The following is a 22,832-nucleotide window of genomic DNA, read 5'->3' as shown; positions in this document are numbered from 1 at the left end:
TATCAATATGACAACCAGCTGTTAAAAAGCTATTAAGTTGTAGAAAGAACATTGAAAGACAATACAAAATAGGGAGTACAATTCTAAACAGGGTGCAGGAGCAGACAAACCTTAGTATATACGTGCACAGATCATTGAAGGTAGCAGGACAGGTGGAAAGAGTAGTTAGTAAAGCAAACAGTATTCTCAATTTTATTAATCGATGCATTGTGTGCAATAGCAACCAGGTGATTTTGAATTTGTTGAACATACTTGTTAGATCTCAGCTAAAATATTATGTACAGTGATGGGCACCACATTATAAATAAGCTGTGAATGCAATGAAGACTTTGCAAAAGCGATCTACAAGACTGGTTCCAGGAATGAGAAATTTCAATTGTGTCGTTAGATTGAAGAAGTTGGACCTATTCTCCTTGGTGAGAAGAAGGCTAAGAGGATATTTCATAGAAGTATGTTTTCAAATCATGAGCGGATTAGCTAGAGTAGAATGAAAAAGGGACAAGAACAAAGACTTAAAGTAACAACAAGCAGAAGAAGCAAGGGTAAAGAGAAAAACGTTATCACAGTAAGCAGGGTATGGAATTCACTACCTGGAAATATAATGGAGACAGATTCAATTGAAGCATTGAAAAGGACATTGAATGATTACTTGGATAGAAATATTGAAGGGTAAGGGGGAAAAATCAGGAGATTGGCTCTCAGTAATGATTTGAAGAGCTAGTGCAGGCATTAGGAGTTGAATGATTTCCTTTTGTCCCACTTCTGTGATACTGTAAAAGGAAACGGTGCTGTACTGAATTGTAAGCCTGGAGCAGTGCCTCCAACCAGATGAGTTCAGGTCATATTTCGAGTAAAGCAGGGAAAGTGCAGGTTCACTTATCTGCAACCTTTTGGTTTTTGCATTCCTGGTAAAATTGTGCCATTTTGTTTATATTGCCTCACCTTATTAATCCTACCAATGGGCAGCACGGTGGCTTAGTGGTGCCTCACAGCACCAGGGACCCAGGTTCGATTCCCACCTTGGGCAATTCTGTGCGGAGTTTGCACATTCTCCCCGTGTCTGTGTGGGTTTCCTCCGGTGCTCCAGTTTCCTCCCATGGTCCAAAGATGGGCAGGTCAGGTGAATCGGCCATGCTAAATTGCCCATAGTATTAGTTACATTAGTCAGGGGAAAATCCCGGGTCGGAGAATGTGTTTGGGTGGGTTACTCTTCAGAGGGTCAATGTGGACTTGTTCGGCCGAAGGGCCTGCTTCCATTCTGTTCTGTAGATGATCTAATCTCATATCATTTTGTATTTCTCTGTAGCAAGTTTCATCTGCCATATGTCCTTCCTATTCCAACAGTCTGTATTTTGTCATCTTGAAGTTTATCATTAACATTTGCACCTTGTCTTTCTAGATGAAAATGGCTGGAGATTTGGAAGTTGTATTCAAAGGAGCCAGCTGAAATGCTGCACTGCATTGTGTAGATGCACATTGCTGCCACTGTGCATTGGAGGTGGAGGGAGTGAATATTTAAGTAAACTGGATTCCTGTCAAATAGGTTGCTTTGTTCTGGATGGCGTCAAGCTTCTTGACAGATATTGCAATTGCACTCATCAAGGCAAGTGAGCAATATTCCATCAGACTCCTAACTTGTGGCTTGTCTTTGATAGACCGGCTTTCAGGACTTAATAGCTGAGTTGCACAGTTATCAGCCTCTGACCTGTCGATGAATCAATCATATGGATTGTCCAGTTAGGGTTTTGGTCAATACTAACAGCCAGGATGTTAACAGTTTTGGGTTTAGCAATGGTAATGTCACTGGTTGTCAAGGGGAGGTGTTTTGATTCTCTCTTGTTGGTGATCATTGATAGTCATGGCCTAGCACCTGGAGTGCATGAATGTTGCTGGCTACGTGTTGGTAAATTGACAGAGGTACAGTATTTATAGCATGTTATCACCACAAATTTACTGATAAATAATTTTAAGCAGGTCATGTACAATTAAGATTAAAAAAACTCAAGATCTCAGAAAACCAAAAAAGAAGCAAAAATGTGAACACCACGATAGAATTCTTTAACAATGGTTACATACCCGAGTTTTTGTAGCTTCCAATTTCCATTCTTCAGTGCTTTGAACAGGTCTTGTAGTCCACTCTCACCTATTCTATTATGACTCAGATCCAGCTCTTGCAGGGTCTTGTTTTCACTAAGCATATCAGCCAAGTCCTTACAACAACTGGATGTTAGTTTATTACCACCAACACTATGGAGATACAAAATACTTTCCAAAATAAAATGATAGAAGCACTGAAAGACACAAGTGTACGATTGCTGTGTTCGCAAATTTCATGTTAATGCAGTTCTCCCAGATGATTCCTAGTCGTTCAGCCATCTTGACAGACACAACTAAAAAAGTACTTTATTTTTGATGGCTTGGTAATCAACCCCACAAAGTTTGAATATCAACAAGTATTCCCTAATTGCATTATCAATTTTCTGATTTCAATGCCTTTCTTAAATTGGGATGCCTGTCCCCATGAATATAGGTGACTAAGAAATAAAGGCAGATACAAAACAGGAAAAGCACTGTTTGCTTTTGAAAATTACTTTCTCTTCAAATTATCTCAACATAAAAACATAACTTGTTATAATAGTACTAACCTACTGTCACATTGTAGAATTATGATGTAGGTTTTGTACGCAACGGGCCCTTAATTTCATTCATCGTCTCTTACTTCATGTAATTAATTCTACAAGTTTACAGCCATTAATTGAATGCCCCATGTTTCCATGTTTGTGGAGAGAGGACAGAGTTATTCTCATTTCCAGGGAAAACCATTCTCTATTTAACTTTACATACTGGATCTATTTACTTGTAATCCACTGAACATGTTTTAAAAGCTTGACACCCAACATTCATCTGAATTTACCTCTGCACTAAGCCAAGCTTTTAAAACATGTTCAGTGGATTACAAGTAAATAGATCCAGTATGTAAAGTTAAATAGAGAATGGTTTTCCCTGGAAATGAGAATAACTCTGTCCTCTCTCCACAAACATGGAAACATGGGGCATTCAATTAATGGCTGTAAACTTGTAGAATTAATTACATGAAGTAAGAGACGATGAATGAAATTAAGTTTCAGACCAATGCTAACTCACTTCCTCATCGATAAACAGGATTTGACAGCTTGGGATGGCATCTGCCTTTGGGTTTCATTCTTGTTAAAAAGGCAAAAGAAGGCTACCTGATATGCTTCATGCATTTCTATAGTGTAGCCCATACAATATACAGGGTATATCACAGAGTCAGGTTTGTAATGAATTACAAATCTGGACATTTACTAACAAATAATCATGCACTAATACATCATCTGAGATATACATATGTGGTCTGCATTATATGATATTAGATTTCAGTTATGTTATACCCATAGTTGACTAACTGGCTGCTTGCTTAACTGCTGGCTAATAATTGAATGAAAGAACACAGAGTATGATGGAGAACTTTTATACAACAGCACCACATGTTCTGTATGCCTTTAAGTTGTAGCATCTTTCTGAGATCTGGACAGTGATACAACACTGCCTACTTAAGAACCATCTTGAAACATCATAAGACAAACATCATGAAGGGAAACTAATTCTAAATCTAAGGCAGTGCTGCAGAGGGACAATGAAGAAAAACAACTGTCTAGGACATTTTCAGCCTGAGTACAGTAAAGGACTGGAAACTGTGGAACTTGTTGGGCTGATTGCCTGACAAGAAATGTAGGTTGTAATCATTGAGAATACTGGAATTGCATTGAGCATCTCAGAATGAAACAAGAAAAGTTTGTATCTACTGCTCTTTTTGTCATTTTCAATTTGTTATTTTTGGCCTTAGGCTGTATAACTGACATGGAATGTGCACTCCATATAACAAGTGATTACAATCATATTGAGACGCCTAAGAGTTGAACATGCTGCATGAAGTTATGTTAAATTTTATTGCACTTCCTGTGATTTTTAAATTAAATTATCTTATAATGTATTTCTATAAATTTTATGAATAAAGTATATTTTTGGAAAATGCCCGTGATAGGGAGAAGAGAAAAAGGACATCTGGGGACCAGCTGCTGGTTTGCTGTAAAGGAGCTGAACATCGCAAAAAACAAGAAACCTTCCATCTTAATTGAAGCCTGTTTCCAAATCCATCAAGCTTACCTGCTAAATCAGTCCCCTGCTGGAAGACAATGTAGAAAAGTCTACAGTTTCATAGCTTTCACCTCAGTCAAGCAACATTTCAACTTTAAAGTATCAGGCTTGCATGAATGTCATATAGACTGAAGTGATCCAATTTTTGTAACTATAATTTTTAACGTTATCTGTAACCAATCTTTGTGCATCTGCGTTGCTAAGTTAATTATTTCTTCAAAGCTTTGAGTGTGAGATAAACTAACGTTTCCCATTTTAAGTCTAAAGGATTTCTGCAGGGTTAATCTATATTAAATTTTTGATTTCCAACAGTAAAATATGTGCACATAGTCATGCAAATTCATTGCTCATGCACAACCTGCAGGAAACAATTTTTAAAGCCTCCATTAAATAAAAAATTGTGTACCATTAAATTTATCATTATATTTGCAACATAAGCCTTAGGAATTTGCTCACCTTAACATTCGTAGTGAGCACTGCTCATGTTTTAGTGCATTGCAAAGTAAACTGACACCTTTGTCTTGTATGTTATTATCATTCAAGTCCAAGAGGATTACGTTGTGGTTTTCTCTCAGAGCGGCAACAAGTTGCTCACAACTTTTATAAGTAAGATTGTTTCCATCTAACCTATAGAACACACACACACAAAATCAATAGTACATAGGAAAGTATCATTCAGAAGAGAGGATTTTATTTTAAATACAAACACTCCTAAATACAAAGATATCTTCGCCATATCTGCCTTCTTTTCTCTTGACTTGCACTTACATAAAAGTTTTCTTTTACTTAACAATGCTGAGAGTGTCCACAATGAAAAGGTGACATCATAGAGCTTTGCTTAATATTTTACACACCACATGTTCGAACTTACTTCACATTTTGTAATTTGCAGTCCGGGCTTCGCATTACATCAGTGAGTATTTTCAGTCCAGAGTCTCTAATGTTGGCTCCAGATAATCTAAATATGAACAAGTTGGAAAGTAAAACTAGCAGTGTAACCTTAATTAAATCACTATTCATTACTTTTGTATGACAATATGTTACTTATGCTGATGTAGGATATTTAGATAATTACCTGCATTTATCCATCATCTTTCCTGACATCAGCATGTTCCAAAATGCTTTACAGACTATTATCTAAACTTATAATTTGGTTACATTGGGCTTCTCTTCTGAAACGTTTTAATATTTCATATGATTCTTCACTGAGTTATGTCCTGCTAAATTTCTTTACTGTGAACTATAACCAGTGGCAGAAAGCATTGCAATATAAGGACGACAGTGTTCGCAGAGCATTCCCCTCAATCAGTAATGCTTAGAAAGCACATTAACATTTTCTGTTGATTACTCTAGCCTGACATATGCTTGACCAGAAAAACTCTATTGAGTAAATTGGAAACATCTTTGTCATTTAATTCTGATACAGGCATTTGCTGGTCTGAGGCTTGTAATGAATATGTTTTTCATGTTTATAATGAATGTCATACAAGCTGAAAGGATGCTTCATTCTTTATGGGTTGTCATAATCCATATGATAAGTTGTACTCATGCTCGGTGGACATGTATCTTGTTAGATATCAAGCCTGATTTCAGAGCAAGGCTTCAATCTGTAGCACTATCTGAAACAGCTTTCAAACTACAACTTTCAACCATGGAACAGGAATACTAAACACTAATCCACAGGCCAGCTCCACTAATTTGTCATATGATGAAGCCAGTTTCTAACTCTCTGTGGTTGTTCATGAGTCTCTTGGACTTTTTTTCTAGTCATACATGCTGGCTGGCCAGCAAATACTGCACATTCTAGCTGTCCTTCAAAAGGTGGTAGTGAGCTGCTTTGTGAACTGCTGCAGTCCATTTGGTGTAAGTGCAACCAGAATACCATTAAAGGGAGAGTTCCAGGATTTTGACTCAGTGACACTGAAGTTATGGCCATATACTTCCAAATCAGGATAGTGAGTCATTTGGAGCGGAATTTGTAAGTGGCATAAGTAATGCAGGAGAAAAATCATTGAGGCATTAAACTTTTACTTTGTTGTGTTTTCTTTGAAGATTGCCCATGTGGGTGGCACAGTGGCTCAGTGGTTGGCACTGCTGCCTCACAGTACTACATACCCGGGTTCGATTCCCACCTCAGGCGACTGTCTGTGTGGAGTTTGCACATTTGCCCTGTGTGTGCGTGGGTTTCCTCCAGGTGCTCCGGTTTCCTCCCACAGTCCAAAGATGCGCAGGTTAGGTGAATTGGCCATGCTAAATTGCCCGTAGTGTCAAGTGCATTAGTCAGGGGTAAATATAGGTAAGGGAATGGGTCCAGATGGGCTACTCTTCGGAGGGTGAGTATGGACTTGTTGGGCCAAAGGGTCTGTTTCCATACTGTAGGGAATCTAATACAATTTTTGTTTGCTTGTTACAAAGCAATTGAAAATGAGAATAAAAGCTGTGTGGGAGGGCTGATTGAAGTCATTTCAAAGAGAAGAGGTAATGGCCTAATGGTATTATTGCTAAACGGTTAATCCAGAGACCAGCTAATATTCTCAGGACCTGGATTCAAATTCCACAATGACAGATGGTGTAATTTGAATTCAGTAAAAATCTGGGATTAAGTGTTGAATGATGACCATGAGTTCATTGTCAATTGTTGGAAAAACCAATCTGGTTCACTAATGTCCTTTAGGGAAGGAAACTGCCATCCTAATCTGGTCTGGACTACAAGTGACTCCAAACCCATAGCAATGTGGTTGACTCTAAACTGAACTGGGCAGTTAGGGATGGCAAGAAATGCTGGCCTAGCCAGCGACCTGAATGAACGAAAAAAAATCCTGCAGGAATATGGTCAGCCAGAGTTAGGAAGCCACTACTTCTGGTATACATTGGCTAGTCCCAGCCTGGGATCATCAATTTTGCAGTCTATCCTGGGTCTGCTTTACTAAGGGCTCCATGGGCTTTGTAAGGGTTATCACAGATGTGAAAATGTGTTGCTGGAAAAGCGCAGCAGGTCAGGCAGCATCCAGGGAACAGGAGAATCGACATTTCGGGCATAAGCCCTTCTTCAGGAATGAGGAAAGTTTGTCCAGCAGGCTAAGATAAAAGGTAGGGAGTAGGGACTTGCTGGACAAACTTTCCTCATTCCTGAAGAAGGGCTTATGCCCGAAACGTCGATTCTCCTGTTCCCTGGATGCTGCCTGACCTGCTGCGCTTTTCCAGCAACACATTTTCAGCTCTGATCTCCAGCATCTGCAGACCTCACTTTCTCCTTTCTTATCACAGATGTGTTTCAAGATAGTAATATAGGCTTTTGGGTGTGTGGTATTTTCCTAACCAACCTGTTCAGAGATGTTGCAATACAGTACACCCCTGGAGCAAGTGGCATTAGAACTTGAGGTTCAAAGGTAGGGACACTGTGCCACATGCGCCCTAAGCCCTTTGCACGTAAAGGGCTTTTGCCTGAAACGTCGATTTTCCTGCTCCTAGGATGCTGCCTGACCTCCTGTGCTTTTCCAGCGCCACACCCTCGACTCTAATCTCCAGCATCTGCAGGCCTCACTTTCACCTTTGCACATAATACTGAATTGCCTGGTGGAGACTGGATGGAACAAGTTCCAAATAAGCAACTGGAGTTGAAACACTCAAAGCACATCAGAGTAGATAAGAAACCATTTGGAGTTATAGAGAATAACCTGAATATTGCATAAATTCAGAACTGAAAACAAAAACCTGACTGTTGCCAGTATAGAAAATGATGTGACCCACTGGGGGATAAGCGAACACTCACTTTATCCCGGTGAAACTGTTCGCGGTTAACAGCAGTCTGCGTATGCCAATCGTCGGCAGTTTGTACAATGACAGATCCAGCTCTTGGTAACTCTCTTCTGACATCTGCAGAACAAAAGCTAGCGCCGAGCATTGAGCTGGCGACAGGGTCCCTGACGAAAAGCTCCCAGAATTGAAAGCAGCTTTGATTTCCTCAAGGGCAGAAATATCATTCAGCTCATTTAGACAGTGCAAAATGTCAATGGTTTGTTCTGGGGGAATGTTTGCCTGCAAGGTTTTCTTCAGGAATTTTGCGATTTTCTTCGAATCGTCTCTCTCCTTGTTTTTCCCATCACTGGCCAGAAGTCCTTCCAAAATCTCTTGACTTTTTGTAGTGCCCAATCCACAAAGGAATCGGAGGAAGAATTCCTGGCGACGTTTCCCCCCCTTGATGGCGGAATCGCATGCCTCTTTGCATATCTGGGAATAGCCCTGTTTTTCAAACAGTTTGAAACTTCTCCCGAAAGCATTTTTGTTCTGGTTGTAAAAGGCAAGAAAAACATAGAGGGCTGCAAAATATTCCTGCAATGCCAAATGGACAAAGGAATAGTTCGAGTTGTCACCTTTAGCCTCTTCACAAAGCCCACTGCAAACTAAGGAGAGCTGGATGTTGTTCTGTTTTAACTCTTCCTCGCTGAATGAGACTGTCTCGCAGTCTTTGAGGTGGCCTCGTTCAAAGGACAATTTCCCCAGCGCCAAGATCGAATCGCGCTTCGACTGCAGCGACATAACCTGCTGGTTTTTATTTACAAACTCGAGTTTTTCCTCTCGAAATAAGATCAAATGCACCAGGAAGTGAGAGTACACTTCTGTCAATGTCTGGGGGATCTCATTCTCGGCGCTCACCGATTTCAACACGGTTTCCAAAACAGAAAACAGAATCGCGCAAAAGGCGGGCACCGAGCACATGAAAAACAAGTTCCTCTGTTTCTTCACGACCTGGGACATCTTCCTGCCCAATGCCTTATCTTTGCATCGCCTGAGGAAGTAATCTTCCTTCTCCTGGTCCTGAAATCCTTTGATTGTAGTCTCCCTGCTGATGTATTCAGTAGGGATGCCGTTTTTGGCCCCGGGTCGGGTAGTAATCCAAATGGAAGCCTTTGGAATTAGCTCTTTTTTGATGAGATTGACCAGGAGGGCTCCCAGAGCCATCGCCCCGGACACATCTCGGTAGACAATGTGTTTGTTAAAGTCCACTTCCAGGTCGCCGTCGGACAGCCCGTCAAAGATAAACAGTGTTCGGATCGATTCATTGGCCAGGATGCTAGCAGGTCTTTTGATACAGGGGTAATACTGTTTGACCAGGTCAGGCAGACTGATTTCTTTCTTCTCTGCGGACAGCAGACTGAGCTCCCGGAAAGGGAACTTGAAAATGAAATCATATTCAGACAGAGCAGTGCCAGTAGCCCAATCATAGATGAGTTTTTGGACAAGCACTGATTTTCCAATCCCCGCTAGCCCCTTTGTAACGACAGTCACAGGCTCCCTGCTCTGTGCTGGAACAGGACTGAAAATCTTCCCATATTCAATCACTCTCTCTTCAGTCTTCTCACCCTCACTACTGTCTCCCTCAGTGATGCGCACGTTAATAAATCGCTCATGCAGCAAAACTCGCTTTTTCCCTTTCTTCTCATAATCTATCATGTATTCAACCGCCTCTCTTGATTTACTTTTATGGATGGCCTTGAGGTTTTTCAAATCAGCCCCTATGATGGAGACACAAAATGGTAGCAGTTAAAGGAACGACTATCCACACATCTCCGATCTGTCAATTGATAAAACCTTCAGGTGTGGTTTTTGCGATCTGAAAGAAATGTTCAAGAAATCTCAGGAAACCTAGAGCGGAGCAATTGGTGTAAAGGCGCCCGACCCCAGAAGTGAGGAAGGGAGTTAGAGAGGAGCAACAATTCTATAGCTGGACAAAGGGACTAAGATTTGACAAGGAAGAAGGTCATACAGTCATAGACATGTGCAGCATGGAAACAGATCCTTTGGTCCAACTCGTCCATGCCCACCAGATATCCGAAATAAATTTAGTCCCATTTGCCAGCACCCGGTCCATATCCCTCTAAACCCTTTCTATCCATATACCCATCCAGGTGCCTTTTAAATGTTGCAATTGTACTAGGCTCCACCACTTCCTCTGGCAGCTCATTCCATACATGTACCACCCTCTGTGTGAAAAAGTTGCCCCTTAGGTCCCTTTTATACCTTTCCCCTCTCACCCTAGAGCTATGCCCTCTAGTTCTGGACTCTCCCACCCCAGGGAAAAGACTTTGTCTATTTATCCTATCTATTGCCCCTCATGATTTTATAAACCTCTATAAGGTCACCCCTCAGCCTCCGATACTCCAGGGAAAACAGCCCCAGCCTATACAGCCTCTCCCTATAGCTCAAACCCTCCAACCCTGGCAACATCCTTGTAAATCATTTCTGACCCCTTTCAAGTTTCACAACATCTTTCCAATAGGAAGGAGACCCAGAATTGCACACAGCATTCCAAAAGTGACCTAACCTGCATCCTGTAGAGCTGCAACATGACCTCCCAACTCCTGTATTCAATACTCTGAAAATGCAGGGAAAGTTGCCAAGCCCCTTCTTCACTATCCTGTCTACCTGCAACTCCACTTTCAAGGAGCGATGAACCTGCACTCCTAGGTCACTTTGTTCAGCAATGCTCCATAGGACCTTACCATTAAATGTGTAAGTCCTACTAAGGTTTGCTTTTGCAACGCTTTATAAAACTGGACAAAGATGTTGAGGGAAGTCAAAAGGTGAGGGATCTTCACGTGTCATTAAAATATGGAGTTCAATGCAGGAAGTTGAAAGGAAGTTCTAGCAAATAGAGTACCGTATGGAAACATAGTCCATTTGGCAGAAAGAATAAAGGAAAGGCATATTATCTAAATAGTGAGAGGTTGCAGAACTCTAGGATGAGGAGAGATCTAGGTGTCCTCGTGCATGGATCATAAAAAGTTAGTACAATAGTACAACAATCACAGGTTCCCTGCTTTGTGCTAACACAGGACTGAAAATGTCCCCATATTCAATAGTCCTCTCTTCAGACATTTCACTCTCACTACTAGTGCCCACAGCGATGCACATGTTAATAAATCGCTCATGCAGCGAAACTCACATTTTCTCTTTCTTCTCACATTCTATCATATATTCAACTGCCTTTCTTGAGTTATTTTTGTGGGTGGTTTTGAGGTTTTTCAAAACAGCAAATAATCAGAAAAACAAATAGAATGTCATGGTTTATGGTGAACGGAACTGAAGTAGGGAGGTTATACTTCAATTATACAGGGCATTGATGAGACTGTCTCTGGAGTATTGTGTAGAGTACTGGTCACTGTACTTACATTAGGATGTTACTGCATTGGAAGCAATTTAGAGTAGGTTTACTGGACTAATACCTGGAATGAGCAGATTGCCAAACGAGCAAAGGCTAGACAGGCTAGGCCAGAATCCTCTGGAGTTTAGAAGAATCAGATGTGATTTAATTGACATATTTAAGATCCTGAGGGGACTTGACTAGGTAAATATTGAAAGGATGCTTCCTCTTGTGGAAGAATCACGAACTAGGGGTCACAGTATGAAAATATGTGCGCGTCTATTTTGAACAGAGGTAGGAAACCTTTTTCTCTCAGATAGTTGAGAGTCTTTGTAATTCCCTGCGTCAAAAGATAATGGATGCAGGATCTTTAAATATTTTTAAGGCAGAGGTAGAAAAGATACAAAAGACAATCGGGGATATGTAGGAATGTGGAGTTGAGGTTAAAAACAGATCAGCCAAGATCTTTTTGAGTGGTGGACCAGGCTCAAAGGGCAGAGTGGAATTCTCTTGGTCTTTGTTTACAGGTTTGTAATTGTAGACATGCTGCAGTTTGCATGCAGTGAAGTTTGGGAGTGATTGATAATGACATTAATGTAGTTATTGGCATCAATGGCTATGCAACTAACGAATGGAGTAATCTAGGTGAAACTAACACAGAGAATGTTGGAGAAACCCAGCAGGTTTGGCAGCATCTGTGGAGAAAGAACCAGAATTAACATTTTGGGTCTAGTATGACATCTTAAGAAGTATAGGCAAGCTTGGAAATCATCTTGATATGGGAGATGGCACACAAAAGGAGACAGGACACCATGTGTCCAGGTTGAGTATACAGATTGCACAAGCAAAGCAATTTGGGGCTAATGTTTACATTTTCCAGTCAGATGAACCAATCCAAAAGTATTAGTTAAATTCAACAACTAGTAACCTGGTTAGCTCTGGGGAAAAACAAAGTTAAACTATTAGAGTGACAGTGAATTTAATACCTAGAAGATACACTGTGAAGAAGATTACTTTTCAGAAGTTATCAGAATCAATATTTTCCTGGCTGTTAATTTCATTTACCTTTCTCGCTGCAACTATCCCACAGCTCCAATTTAATTCATTTTATCACGTACCTGAAAGTTTCTTTTCATAGGCCCCTGAAATGAAAGAAAACATGAATAATACATTTAAATGGTCAATCCAAATCCAAAAATAAAGTTTTAAAAGTATATTATTGTTGGACAACAGGTGATAATAATAAGTGAAATTACCTCCATAGTGGTTAACAATTGTCTTGTTGCCCATGGAGATGGTCATAGGTCCAGAGGAATGATCACTTTGGATATTGGGTGCAAACACTTTCCCACCAGTTGAAACTGACAGATTATTTTTAATTCTGTGGCCTTAATTATAGAAACAGTTTAAAATAACAGGTACATTTGGTAAGAGCATTGTTTCATTTGCAAATAAATTTGTTGAGCTAGTCAAAAAACTAGCAAATATATCAAATATGCATAATTCTCAAACTTGTTGAACTCGTCAAAAGAAGCAAAAAAAATTTCATTAATTTATAGTCATTTTGATAATTTACAGTAACATGCTTCTCAGGGCACATTTTCCAGTCATGTTCTGGAAATTTACCTGTGTATATATATTTATGTTAATATTAACTTGCTTGCAAATAAATTGATTGGTTTATTCATTTGCTGGTTTTGTCTCACCTGGTTTTGACTCACCAGCAGCCATGATGCTGATTTGTGGAACAATAAACTTGAAACTTCTTCTGAAAGGAAAATTTTCCACAGATAAAAGTGCTTTAAATTTGAATAATGCTGCAATTGTATTTTATTTTTATTTATTGCATGATCACAGTAGATAAAGAAACAATCTCCTTTCATAGAAACATACAGTTGGAAACAGGAATAGATAATTTGGTCCTTGAGCCTGTTTAATAATTCAGTAAGGTCATGGTTGATCTGTTCTGAATTTCATTTTCCCGTCTGTATCCCATAACCATCAACTCCCATGTCCATCACCTAACTCAGCCTTAAATAAAACTCATTCCAAATTCTAATAACACTTCTATAGAAGCAAAATTGGCTTAACCCCTGTCAAAAAAGGGAAAGTTCTTATTCTTAAACTATGTTGCCTAGTTTTAGACTCCACCATAAAAATAACTATCGTTCTGATGTATGACCTGTCCAGTTTCCTCCAGGTCTTAAAAGCTTCAATAAGGTAACCTTTCATTCTTCTAAACTCAAATGAATATAGATAATCTGTTCAACCTTCCTTCATCCGAAGAATGAGTCTAGTGAACCTTCTCTGATCTGCCTCTGAAGAAATGATCTCATTTTTAAAGTAACTAAAACTATAGTAATGCTTCAGATTCTGTCTCATCAAGGCACTTTAACTACTGAGCCATCATGCTGCCCCCTCAATCTCTGCCCACTCAACTAACCTGATTAAAATGCTTTGCAAACTATCTACCTCTTCTTGACAACATACTTTCCTGCCTATTTTGGTGTCATTGGCAAATTATCCAACCACACAATCAGTCTCCTTCATACAAATTATTAATATAGACTGTTAATAATTGAGGACCCAGCATTGTTCCCTGTGACACTTCTCTAGTTACAGTTTACTGATCTGAAAAATATTTGTTGCTCTTGTGTATTCACCTTTGATATGGCTCATTTACAAATGACTTTTGGAAATCCAGCAACACCATGACTACGACTATCCCTTTATCCACCTTGAGTATTATTTTGTCAAAAAAGCTCTGATCGATTGCTCAAACACAATTTCCCTTTCACAAAGTCATGTTGGCTCAGCCTGATCACATTATGATTTTCTAAGATCACTTTTTTATCACGTTAGGCTATCAAATGGCAAGTGTCATTTGGGTTGACATCAAATGGTTGAAATATTATGTGATTAATCTTCCAACAATATTAGAAAAAACAGAATTGGTAATCCAACACTGGGCTTTGAAGTCTCCTGGTAAATCTTACTTGAAGAATAAGATAGAACTAGATGGAATCTATAGCAAAAACACAGTTCATGTGGCACAGCAGCACTTAAACTCCATTCTAACTTCCAACCATTCTTCCTTCTCTAACCCCATCTGCATTTTCCTCTATTCCCTTCCCCCTCATATGCTTATCTAGCCTCTGCTTAAAAATATTTTTACAATTCACCACAACTACCCCATACTGGTTGCGAGTTCCACAATCTCACCGATCTCTGTGCAGAGGATTTCATTTTGAATTCTTATTTGATTTCTTAATGACTACTTTAATTGATTCCAATGTTGGCCTTCTTCACATTGGAAATAATTTAACAGAGCTAAAATGTTTTAGGAGCACTTTAAAGGCAATCACCTTCAGGGATCCATTAATTGAGTTCAATGTTGTAAAACATATGGCAATTTGAATGAAGATTCAGGCTATACAGCATTAAAGTAGCTAGCTTGCCTTGCCAAGTATTAAATAGTGGGTGAAAATGGCTTTTGTAAGTAACATTTCTCCCTTTAAAGCTGAAGATTTCCATATCTTGCAGCAAGAGATCCATCAGTGGAGAACTACTTGGAACTGAAGGACAGGAATCAGCAACATAGTGAAAGGGCCACTTGCTGCAAGGAACATGTAGACTTATCCAGAGAAAAGTGACATTGTGAGCCCTTCGTTATTGCTCACATTATTAGAGCACATCTTGCTCAGTGCTTTTTTTTTGTCTGTAGCCTGTATGTTTTTCATCCTGGAGCACATGTCCAATTTCCTTTTAAAATTATCCATGGAATCAGCTTCTGCCATCTTTCTGGGAAGAATGTTCCAGATCCTAAAAAATTCCCTGAGTGAATAATATTCTTATTTCCATTTTGAAATTCTTCCAATAATTTCAGATCTATCATCATTAGTGATTGATTCATCAACTAGAGGAACTATTTCCCCCAACTTATGCTATCAAAATTTTTCATCATCTTGAAAAACCCATTTGGTAACCTCTTAATCCTTTCTCTTCCATGGAGAACAATTCAAACTTTTTAAACCTCTCCTCATTAATGATTACCAGAATAATTCTGGTAAAGATCATGTAACTTAATGCTTTTGTATCAATCATGGTCTCTGAGACTGTCTGGAAGAACTTAGATGAATCCTAAACAGTGACATATAAAGTTTATGATCGTGTTTTCTTTTAATATTTTGCTCCTGTATCCACAAACACAAGTAAACATATGCTTTATAACCCGCTTATCGACTTGGCTTGCCATCTTTAACGATTTGTGCATATGGATGCAAAGGTCTCTTTGTTTATCTACAATTTTCAAACTTGCGCCTGTCATAATAATACTATTGATTTTTGAGTTCCTTTGGCTGATTTAACATGTATGACTTTGGCTGGCGTGTTTGCAATGTTTCTTCAGGCATCACCTGATCCACACAGATTGGTCATGTTACATGAAAACAAGTTGAAGTAAACAGAAAATAGAGCTGAAATGAACATTTTACCCAAGTGCAATGAAATCAGTCAGCCATAATGTGAGGAGTGAAAAAACTTCCATCCCTTATTGTAATTAATACCATTATGAGAATTTTCACATTTTAGAGAATGGACTTTGCTTATAATTAGCAAGCTTGAAAACTTAATTTCTGCAGACATGGAATACACAACCAATCCATATTTCATGGTGTTTTTTTAGGTAGAGTAGGAGTAAAGTAGCTTTATTTGTTGTTTCTACCGTATACAGCTGGTACAATAAAAAAGAGACAGCGTTCCTCCAGGACCAAGATACTATATGAACACACAGATTACATGAGAATACAATCATACACACGGCAGCGTAAATGCATAGAAAAGTGCAAAACATGCAAGACAGCACAATAATTCCTGACAAGACAAGACAATAGGCACACTGGTGGACAAATAACAGTGTAACAATGAATGGAGAGATAGATTTTAAATTGCAGAATTGAACACAGGTTGGAGGAGACTTTCTCTTGATTTAGAATACTGATTAGGAAGAAATATCAGGAAACTCAGCACTTAAAAAGGAACTGCAATATTTGCTTCTGCAGATAGTTCAAGAAATCAACTCACCAATTGTGGTCAAAGGTTAAAACTTGAGGTTTTAACTTGAGACCCCAAAGGGTTCTGAGCTATATTTTATTTTATCTTTCTCTTGAACCAGATACATCATACAAAGGCTTTGTGCTTGAAATAACTTCTTTCCTATTTTTCTGGGCATTTGCAGGCATTAAACTAAGAACAAAGAAAATTTACAGCCCAGGAACAGCCCCTTCAGCCCTTCAAGCCTGAGCCAATCCAAATTCACTGTCTAAACCTATCGCCCAATTTCTAAGGATCGATATCCCTCTGCTCCCCGCCTACTCATGCATCTGTCCAGATGCACCTTAAATGAATCTACCGTGCCTGCCTCTACAACTCTGCTGGCAACGCGTTCCAGGCACCGGCCATCCTCTGTGCAAAGTACTTTCCATGTGTATCTTAAACTTTCACCTCTTACCTTGAACGTATGACCTCTCGTTATTCAATCCCTCACCCTAGGATAAAGCTTATCTCTATTCACCCTGTCTATACCCTTCATGATGCTGTAGACCTCAGTCAAGTTCCTCTTCAATCTCTTTTTTTCTAATGAAAACAATCCTAACCTACTCAACCTCTCTTCATAGTTAGCACCTTCCATACCAGGCAACATCCTCGTAAACCTTCTCTGCGCTCTCTCCAAAGCATCAACATCATTTTGATAATGTGGCGACCGGAACTGTACACAGTATTCTAAATGCAGCCTAACCAAAGTCTTGTACAACTTTAACATGACCTGACAGCTCTTATACTCAATACCCCATCCTATGAAGGCAAACATACCATATGCCTTCTTGACCACACTATCCACCTGTACAGCCACCTTTGGGTACAATGGACCTGAACTCCCAGATCTCTCTGCTCATCAACATTTCCCAAGGCTCTTCCGTTTACAGTATAGTTTGCTCTAGAAATAGACTTCCCAAAATGCATCACCTCCCATTTGCCTGGATTGAACTCCATCTGCCACTTCTCTGCATAAATTGTACAGTCTATCTATATTCTCCTGTATTCTTTGACAGTTCCCTACACTTTGTACTACTCCACCAATCTGCGTGTTATCTGCAGACTTACTGATCAGACCAACAGTGCCCTTTTCCAGATCATTTATTGCTAATTCAAACAACAGTGGCCCCAGTACTAATCCCTGTGGAATACCACTGGTCACCTTTCTCCATTTCGAGAAACTCCCTTCAACTACTACTGTCTGTCTCCTATTGCTCAACCAGTTCTTCGTCTACCTAGCTAGAACACCCTGCACATCATGTGACTTCACTTTCTCCATTAGTTTACCATGGGGAACCTTATCAAGCACCTTACTAAAGTCCATGTATATGACATCAACAGCCCTTTCTTCATCTATCAGCTTGGTCACTTGCTCAAAGAACTCTATTAAGTTGGTAAGGCATGATCTCTCCCACAAAAAATCATGTTGCCTATCACTGATAAGCCCATTCTTTTCCAAATATAAATAGATTTTATTCCTCAGTATCTTCTCCAGCAACTTTCCCACCATTGACATCAGGCTCACTAGTCTGTAACTACCTGGAATATCCCTACTACCCTTCTTGTACAGGGGGGCAACAGTAGCCACCCTCCAGTCCTCTGGCATTTTATCTGTGTTTAAGGATGCCACAAAGATATCTGTCAGGGCTCCAGTTATTTTCTCTCTCACCTTCCTCAGCAAACTGGGATAGATCCCATTCAATCCTGGGGATGTATCCACCTTAATATCCTTTAGCCTACACAACACATCTTCCCTCCTTATGTCAAAGTGATCCAGAATAAACAAATTTCTACTCTAATCTCAACATTCATCATGTCTCTCTCCTCAGTGAACACAGAGGCAAAGTAATAATTGAGAATCTCACCCATTTTTTTCAGGTTCGACACACAACCTTCCTTCCTTATCCTTTAGTGGACCAACCCTTTCTCTAGTTACCCTCTTGATTCTTAAATATGAATAAAAGGTACTGAAATTCTCCTTAATTCTGCTTGCTAAAGTTATTTTATGACCCCTTTTAGCAGGTTTGATTCCTTATTTAAGATTTGTCCTACTCTCCCGATATTAAAACATAGAACACAGAACAATATTGTGCAGAACAGGCCCTTCGGCCCTCGATGTTGTGCCGACCTGTGAACTCATCTAAGCTCATCCTCTACACTATCCCATCATTATCCATGTGCTTATCCAAGGATTGTTTAAATCTCCCTAATGTGGCTGAGAAATATTCCTCCAAGGCCAGTTCTGTTCGTAGCTGCCTGGACCTTTTGTATGCTTCCCTTGACAACTTTGAATGGTTTGGTTCACAGCTATATACAGATGATTGGATTTCTAAATGTAAGGTAAAAAAAGGCAACTGTCTGGTTTTGTTGCAGGCTACGAATATGGGACCAGGAAGTTATCTGCCAGTCTGAAGCTGTTATTGCAGAGCATCAGGCCTGCATGGTTGGTGGGGGGGTAGTTGTGTGAGGTGGGAGGGTCCCAAGGCACTGGTGATTTATAAATTCCTTGTGAAGCATTTGTGCTCTCCTTAGCCTTATGAACATAAATTTTGAAATCCTTAGATGGCCTTCTTATCTACCTTGACATCCACATCCCCACTCCCTCACCGCTTTACCTTATCACACCCACAGAAGGTAAGCCAATAAAATATTATTCAGGTTTTGTGGCCATCTTTGGACCTTGAAGAGCTTATATGAATGAGAGGATCATCAGTTCACTGCTATTTTAATTATTTGCTCACAGTGCTCCAATAAAGTAGACTGGTTAGGGCATCCCCAAAGAAAATTGTTTCATGAACTATATTTCTACAATTCTATGACGTTAAAAATGTAACTCCTGCAGAAAATTAATTAATGTGGACAAGTATTCCTTTTTTAATTAAGTAGTCAATGTAATATAAATTTACAGATTTGACTTACCTCAAATAATGCAGCTCTGTCTGTGGAACAGATCTTTCACAGTTAATCTTTCACAGCATTAACTGCAAATGCATAAGCAATGAATTCATCAACTTTTCAGATTTCTGCATGCTAAGTTTGTAGTTGATGAACTGAGAGACATGGACAATGCAGCTCTGGTTAGATTTGCGAGATTTGATTCTGTTTTTCACTTTGTTTGCTGTAAGGATTAAATATTAACTCCAACAACACTGCAATTACATTTATAACCACTGCTTTATTGCATGTATAGATTTATTATGTGCTTTCATTGCTTTGCTATTTTTTGCACTTCTGTAAATTTGTTTATCTCATTAAAAAAGGGATAAGGTCCAACCATATTTTGACATAAGTAAAATGAAGTGATGAAATATACTTATTTTCCATTTGTTGAGATTGTTGAAAAATAAATTCACAGTTATTAATATTTGGATCCTGGCTAATCCTAACATACAGAGTTACATTAATGATCTAGGCGAAGGCATTGAGGGCATTCTGGCAGATGATACAAAGATAGGTGGAGGGACAGGTAGTATTGAGGATGTGGGGAGGCAGTAGAAAGGTTTATACAGGTTAGGAGGGTGGGCTATGAAATGGCAGATGATATACAATGTGGGAAAGTGTGAAGTCATTCACTTTGGTAGAAACAATACAGTATTTTCTAAATGGGGTGAAAATTCAGAAATATGAAAACCAAAGAGACTTGGGATTCAGTGACCAGGTTTCTCTTAAGCTAAACTTGCAGGTTGAGTCGGTAGTTCGGAAGGCAAATACAATGTTGACATTTATTTTGAAAGGACTAGAATATAAAAGCAGAAATGTACTTCTGAGGTTTTATAAAGCCCTGCTTGGGCCACATTTAGAGTATTGTGAGCAAGTTTTGGCCCCATACCTCAGGAAGGACACATTGATCCTGCAGCAAGTCCAGAGGAGGTTACATAGAATATAGAACATAGAAAAGTACAGCAAGAACAGGCCTTTCGGCCCACAATGCTGTGCCAAGGATTATTCCTAATCTATAATAAATAACCTAACCTATGTGCATGTCCAGCAGTCGCTTAAATGTCCCGAATGACTCTGCTTCCACCACCACATCTGGCAACGCATTCCATGCATTCGCAAATCTCTCGTAAATCTCTCTGACGTCTCCTCTATACCTTCCTCCTAATATCTTAAAACTATGACCCCTTGTGCCAGTCAATCCTGCCCTGGGGAAAAGTCTCTGGTTATTGACTCTATCCATGCCTCTCACTACCTTGCATACCTCAATCAGGTCATCTCTCTTCCTCCTTCTCTCCAGAGAGAAAAGTCCGAGCTTAGTCAACCTCTCTTTGTAAGACAAGCCCTCCAGTCCAGGCAGCATCCTGGTAAACCTTCTTTGCTCCCTTTCCAAAGCCTCCATATCTTACCTATAATACGGCGACCAGAACTGGACACAGTATTCCAAGTGATCTCACTAGGGACTTGTACAGCTGCAGCAAAACCTCGTGGCTCTTAAACTTGATCCCCCATTAATGAAAGCCAAAACTCCATATGCTTTCTTAACAACCTTATCCACTTGGGTGGCAACTTTGAGGGATCATGTCTTTAATCCTATATTCACCATACATTTATCCAGATTGAACTCCATCTGCCATTTCTCAGCCCAGCTCTGCATCTTGTCTATGTCGCGCTGCAGCCTGCAATAGCCCTTGATACTGTCAACGGCACCTCCAACCTTTGTATCATCGGAAAAATTTATGAACCCACCCCTCAACCTCCTCATCTGAGTCATTTATAAAAATGACAAAGAGCAGAGGCCCAAGAACAGAGCCCTGTGGGACACCACTCAACACTGATCTCCAGGCAGAATACTTTCCATGTATAACCACTCTTGGCCTTCTGTCAGCCAGCCAATTCTGAATCCAGACAGCCAGATCTCCCTGTATCCCATATCTCCTGACTTTAAGAATGAGTCTACCATGGAGAACCTTATCAAATGCCTTGCTGAAGTCCATATACACTACATTTACTGCTCAACCTCCATTGACCTGTCTTGTCACCTCCTCAAAGAACTCAGTAAGAATTGTGAGGCATGACCTGCCCCTCACAAAGCCATACTAACTGCCTTTAATCATGCAATGCTTTTCCAAATAGTCATAAATCTTATCCCTCAGAATTCTTTCCAAACCTTTGCTGACCACAGGCCCAAGACTGACTAGTCTGTAATTGCCAGGGATTTCCCTATTCCCCTTCTTGAAAAGAGGAACAACATTCGCCACCCTCCGATCCTTCGGTATGACTCTCATGGAGAGTGAGGAAGTAAAGGTCTTTGCCAGTGGCTCAGCAACCTCATTTCTAGCTTCCTGGAGCAACCTAGGATAAATCTGGCCTGGCCCTGGGGACCTATCAATCCTAATGTTTGCCAAACTTTCCAGCACATCAACTTCATCAATCTGGATCTGTCCAAGCCTGTTTCCCAGCTCCTCAAAGTTCTCATTCACAACAAGGTCCCTTTCCTTAGTGAAAACTGAAGCAAAAAATTCATTTAGGGCTTCCCCTATCTGCTCAGACTCCAAGCACAAGTGCCCTATGCTATCCCTAACCGGCCCTACCTTCTCCCTGATCATTCTCTTATTCCTCACGTTTGAATAAAATGCCTTTGGGTTCTCTCTAATCCTTCCTGCCAATCCCTTTTTGTGTCCACTCCTGGCTCTCCTCATCCATTTCTGAGCTCCTTTCTAGTAAGCCTGTAATCCTCTAAAGCTGTGCTAGATCTTTGCTTCCTCCATCTTACATAAGCTGCCTTCTTCCTTTTGACGAGAAGCTCCTCTGTTCTTGTCATCTAGGCTCCTTAATCTTACCCTTTCATGCCTGTCTCAGAGGAACAAATTTGTGCATCACTCACAACAACTGCTCCTTAAACAGTCTCCACATGTTTGTTGTGCCCTTTCTGTGGAACAATTGCTTCCAATCTGTACTTCCCAACTCCTGTCTGATAGCGTCATAATTTCCTTTTCCCCAATTGAACACCTTCCCTCGGTAAAGGCTCCTTTCCCCTCTCCAAGGCTATGGCAAATGTGAGGTAGTTGTGATCACTGTCACCAAAGTGTTCTCCTACCGCGAGATCTGACACCTGTCCAGGCTCATTGCCGAGCACCAAATCCAAAGTGGCCTCTCTCCTCGTCGGCCTGTCTACATACTGAGTAAGGAAACCCTCCTGAACACACTGTCCAAACCATGTGCACTTAGGAGGTTCCAGTCAATATTGGGAAGTTGAAGTTACCCATAACAACAACCCTGCTACATCTGCATTTTTTTCAAAATCTGCCGGCCTATGCATTTTTCAATCTCTCTACTGCTATTAGGAGGTCTGTAGGAAACCCCCAATGAGGTGGCTGCTCCCTTGCTGTTCCTAACTTCCAACCCAAACTGACTCAATAGACAAACCTTCCTCGACAATCTTCATTTCTGTAGCTGTGATGCACTCTGATTAGCA

At 40.1% G+C, this 22,832-nt stretch overlaps 1 protein-coding gene across 4 annotated transcripts in view; it reads right to left on the bottom strand.

Annotated features, from left to right (window-relative positions):
- The window catches only part of LOC122556325 (NACHT, LRR and PYD domains-containing protein 3-like), a 38,468-nt gene extending 18,975 nt beyond the window's left edge, over positions 1-19,493 (bottom strand). Inside the window, exons 1-8 of one of the 4 annotated variants that reach the window (XM_043702950.2) lie at positions 19,337-19,493; positions 13,030-13,091; positions 12,580-12,711; positions 12,442-12,465; positions 7,952-9,695; positions 5,051-5,137; positions 4,636-4,806; positions 2,077-2,247 (exon numbers count right to left, since the gene is read on the bottom strand). In XM_043702950.2, the coding sequence (XP_043558885.2) occupies positions 2,077-2,247; positions 4,636-4,806; positions 5,051-5,137; positions 7,952-9,695; positions 12,442-12,465; positions 12,580-12,711; positions 13,030-13,054 (2,354 nt within the window). In that variant the 5' untranslated portion in view covers positions 13,055-13,091; positions 19,337-19,493. The remainder of the gene's footprint in view (positions 1-2,076; positions 2,248-4,635; positions 4,807-5,050; positions 5,138-7,951; positions 9,696-12,441; positions 12,466-12,579; positions 12,712-13,029; positions 13,092-19,336) is intronic. The other 3 variants (XM_087993511.1, XM_087993510.1, XM_087993512.1) reach the window with 3 other exon arrangements.
- Between the last annotated feature and the right edge of the window lie 3,339 nt (positions 19,494-22,832).

Source organism: Chiloscyllium plagiosum, unplaced genomic scaffold (assembly GCF_037043375.1).
Source record: "Chiloscyllium plagiosum isolate Xiang-an unplaced genomic scaffold, Cpla_swu_hap1 HiC_scaffold_13, whole genome shotgun sequence".
In the NCBI taxonomy this organism is placed as follows: Eukaryota; Metazoa; Chordata; class Chondrichthyes; order Orectolobiformes; family Hemiscylliidae; genus Chiloscyllium; species Chiloscyllium plagiosum.
The sequence above is the reverse complement of the archived record's forward strand: the minus strand, read 5'-3'. Positions and strand labels throughout refer to the sequence as shown.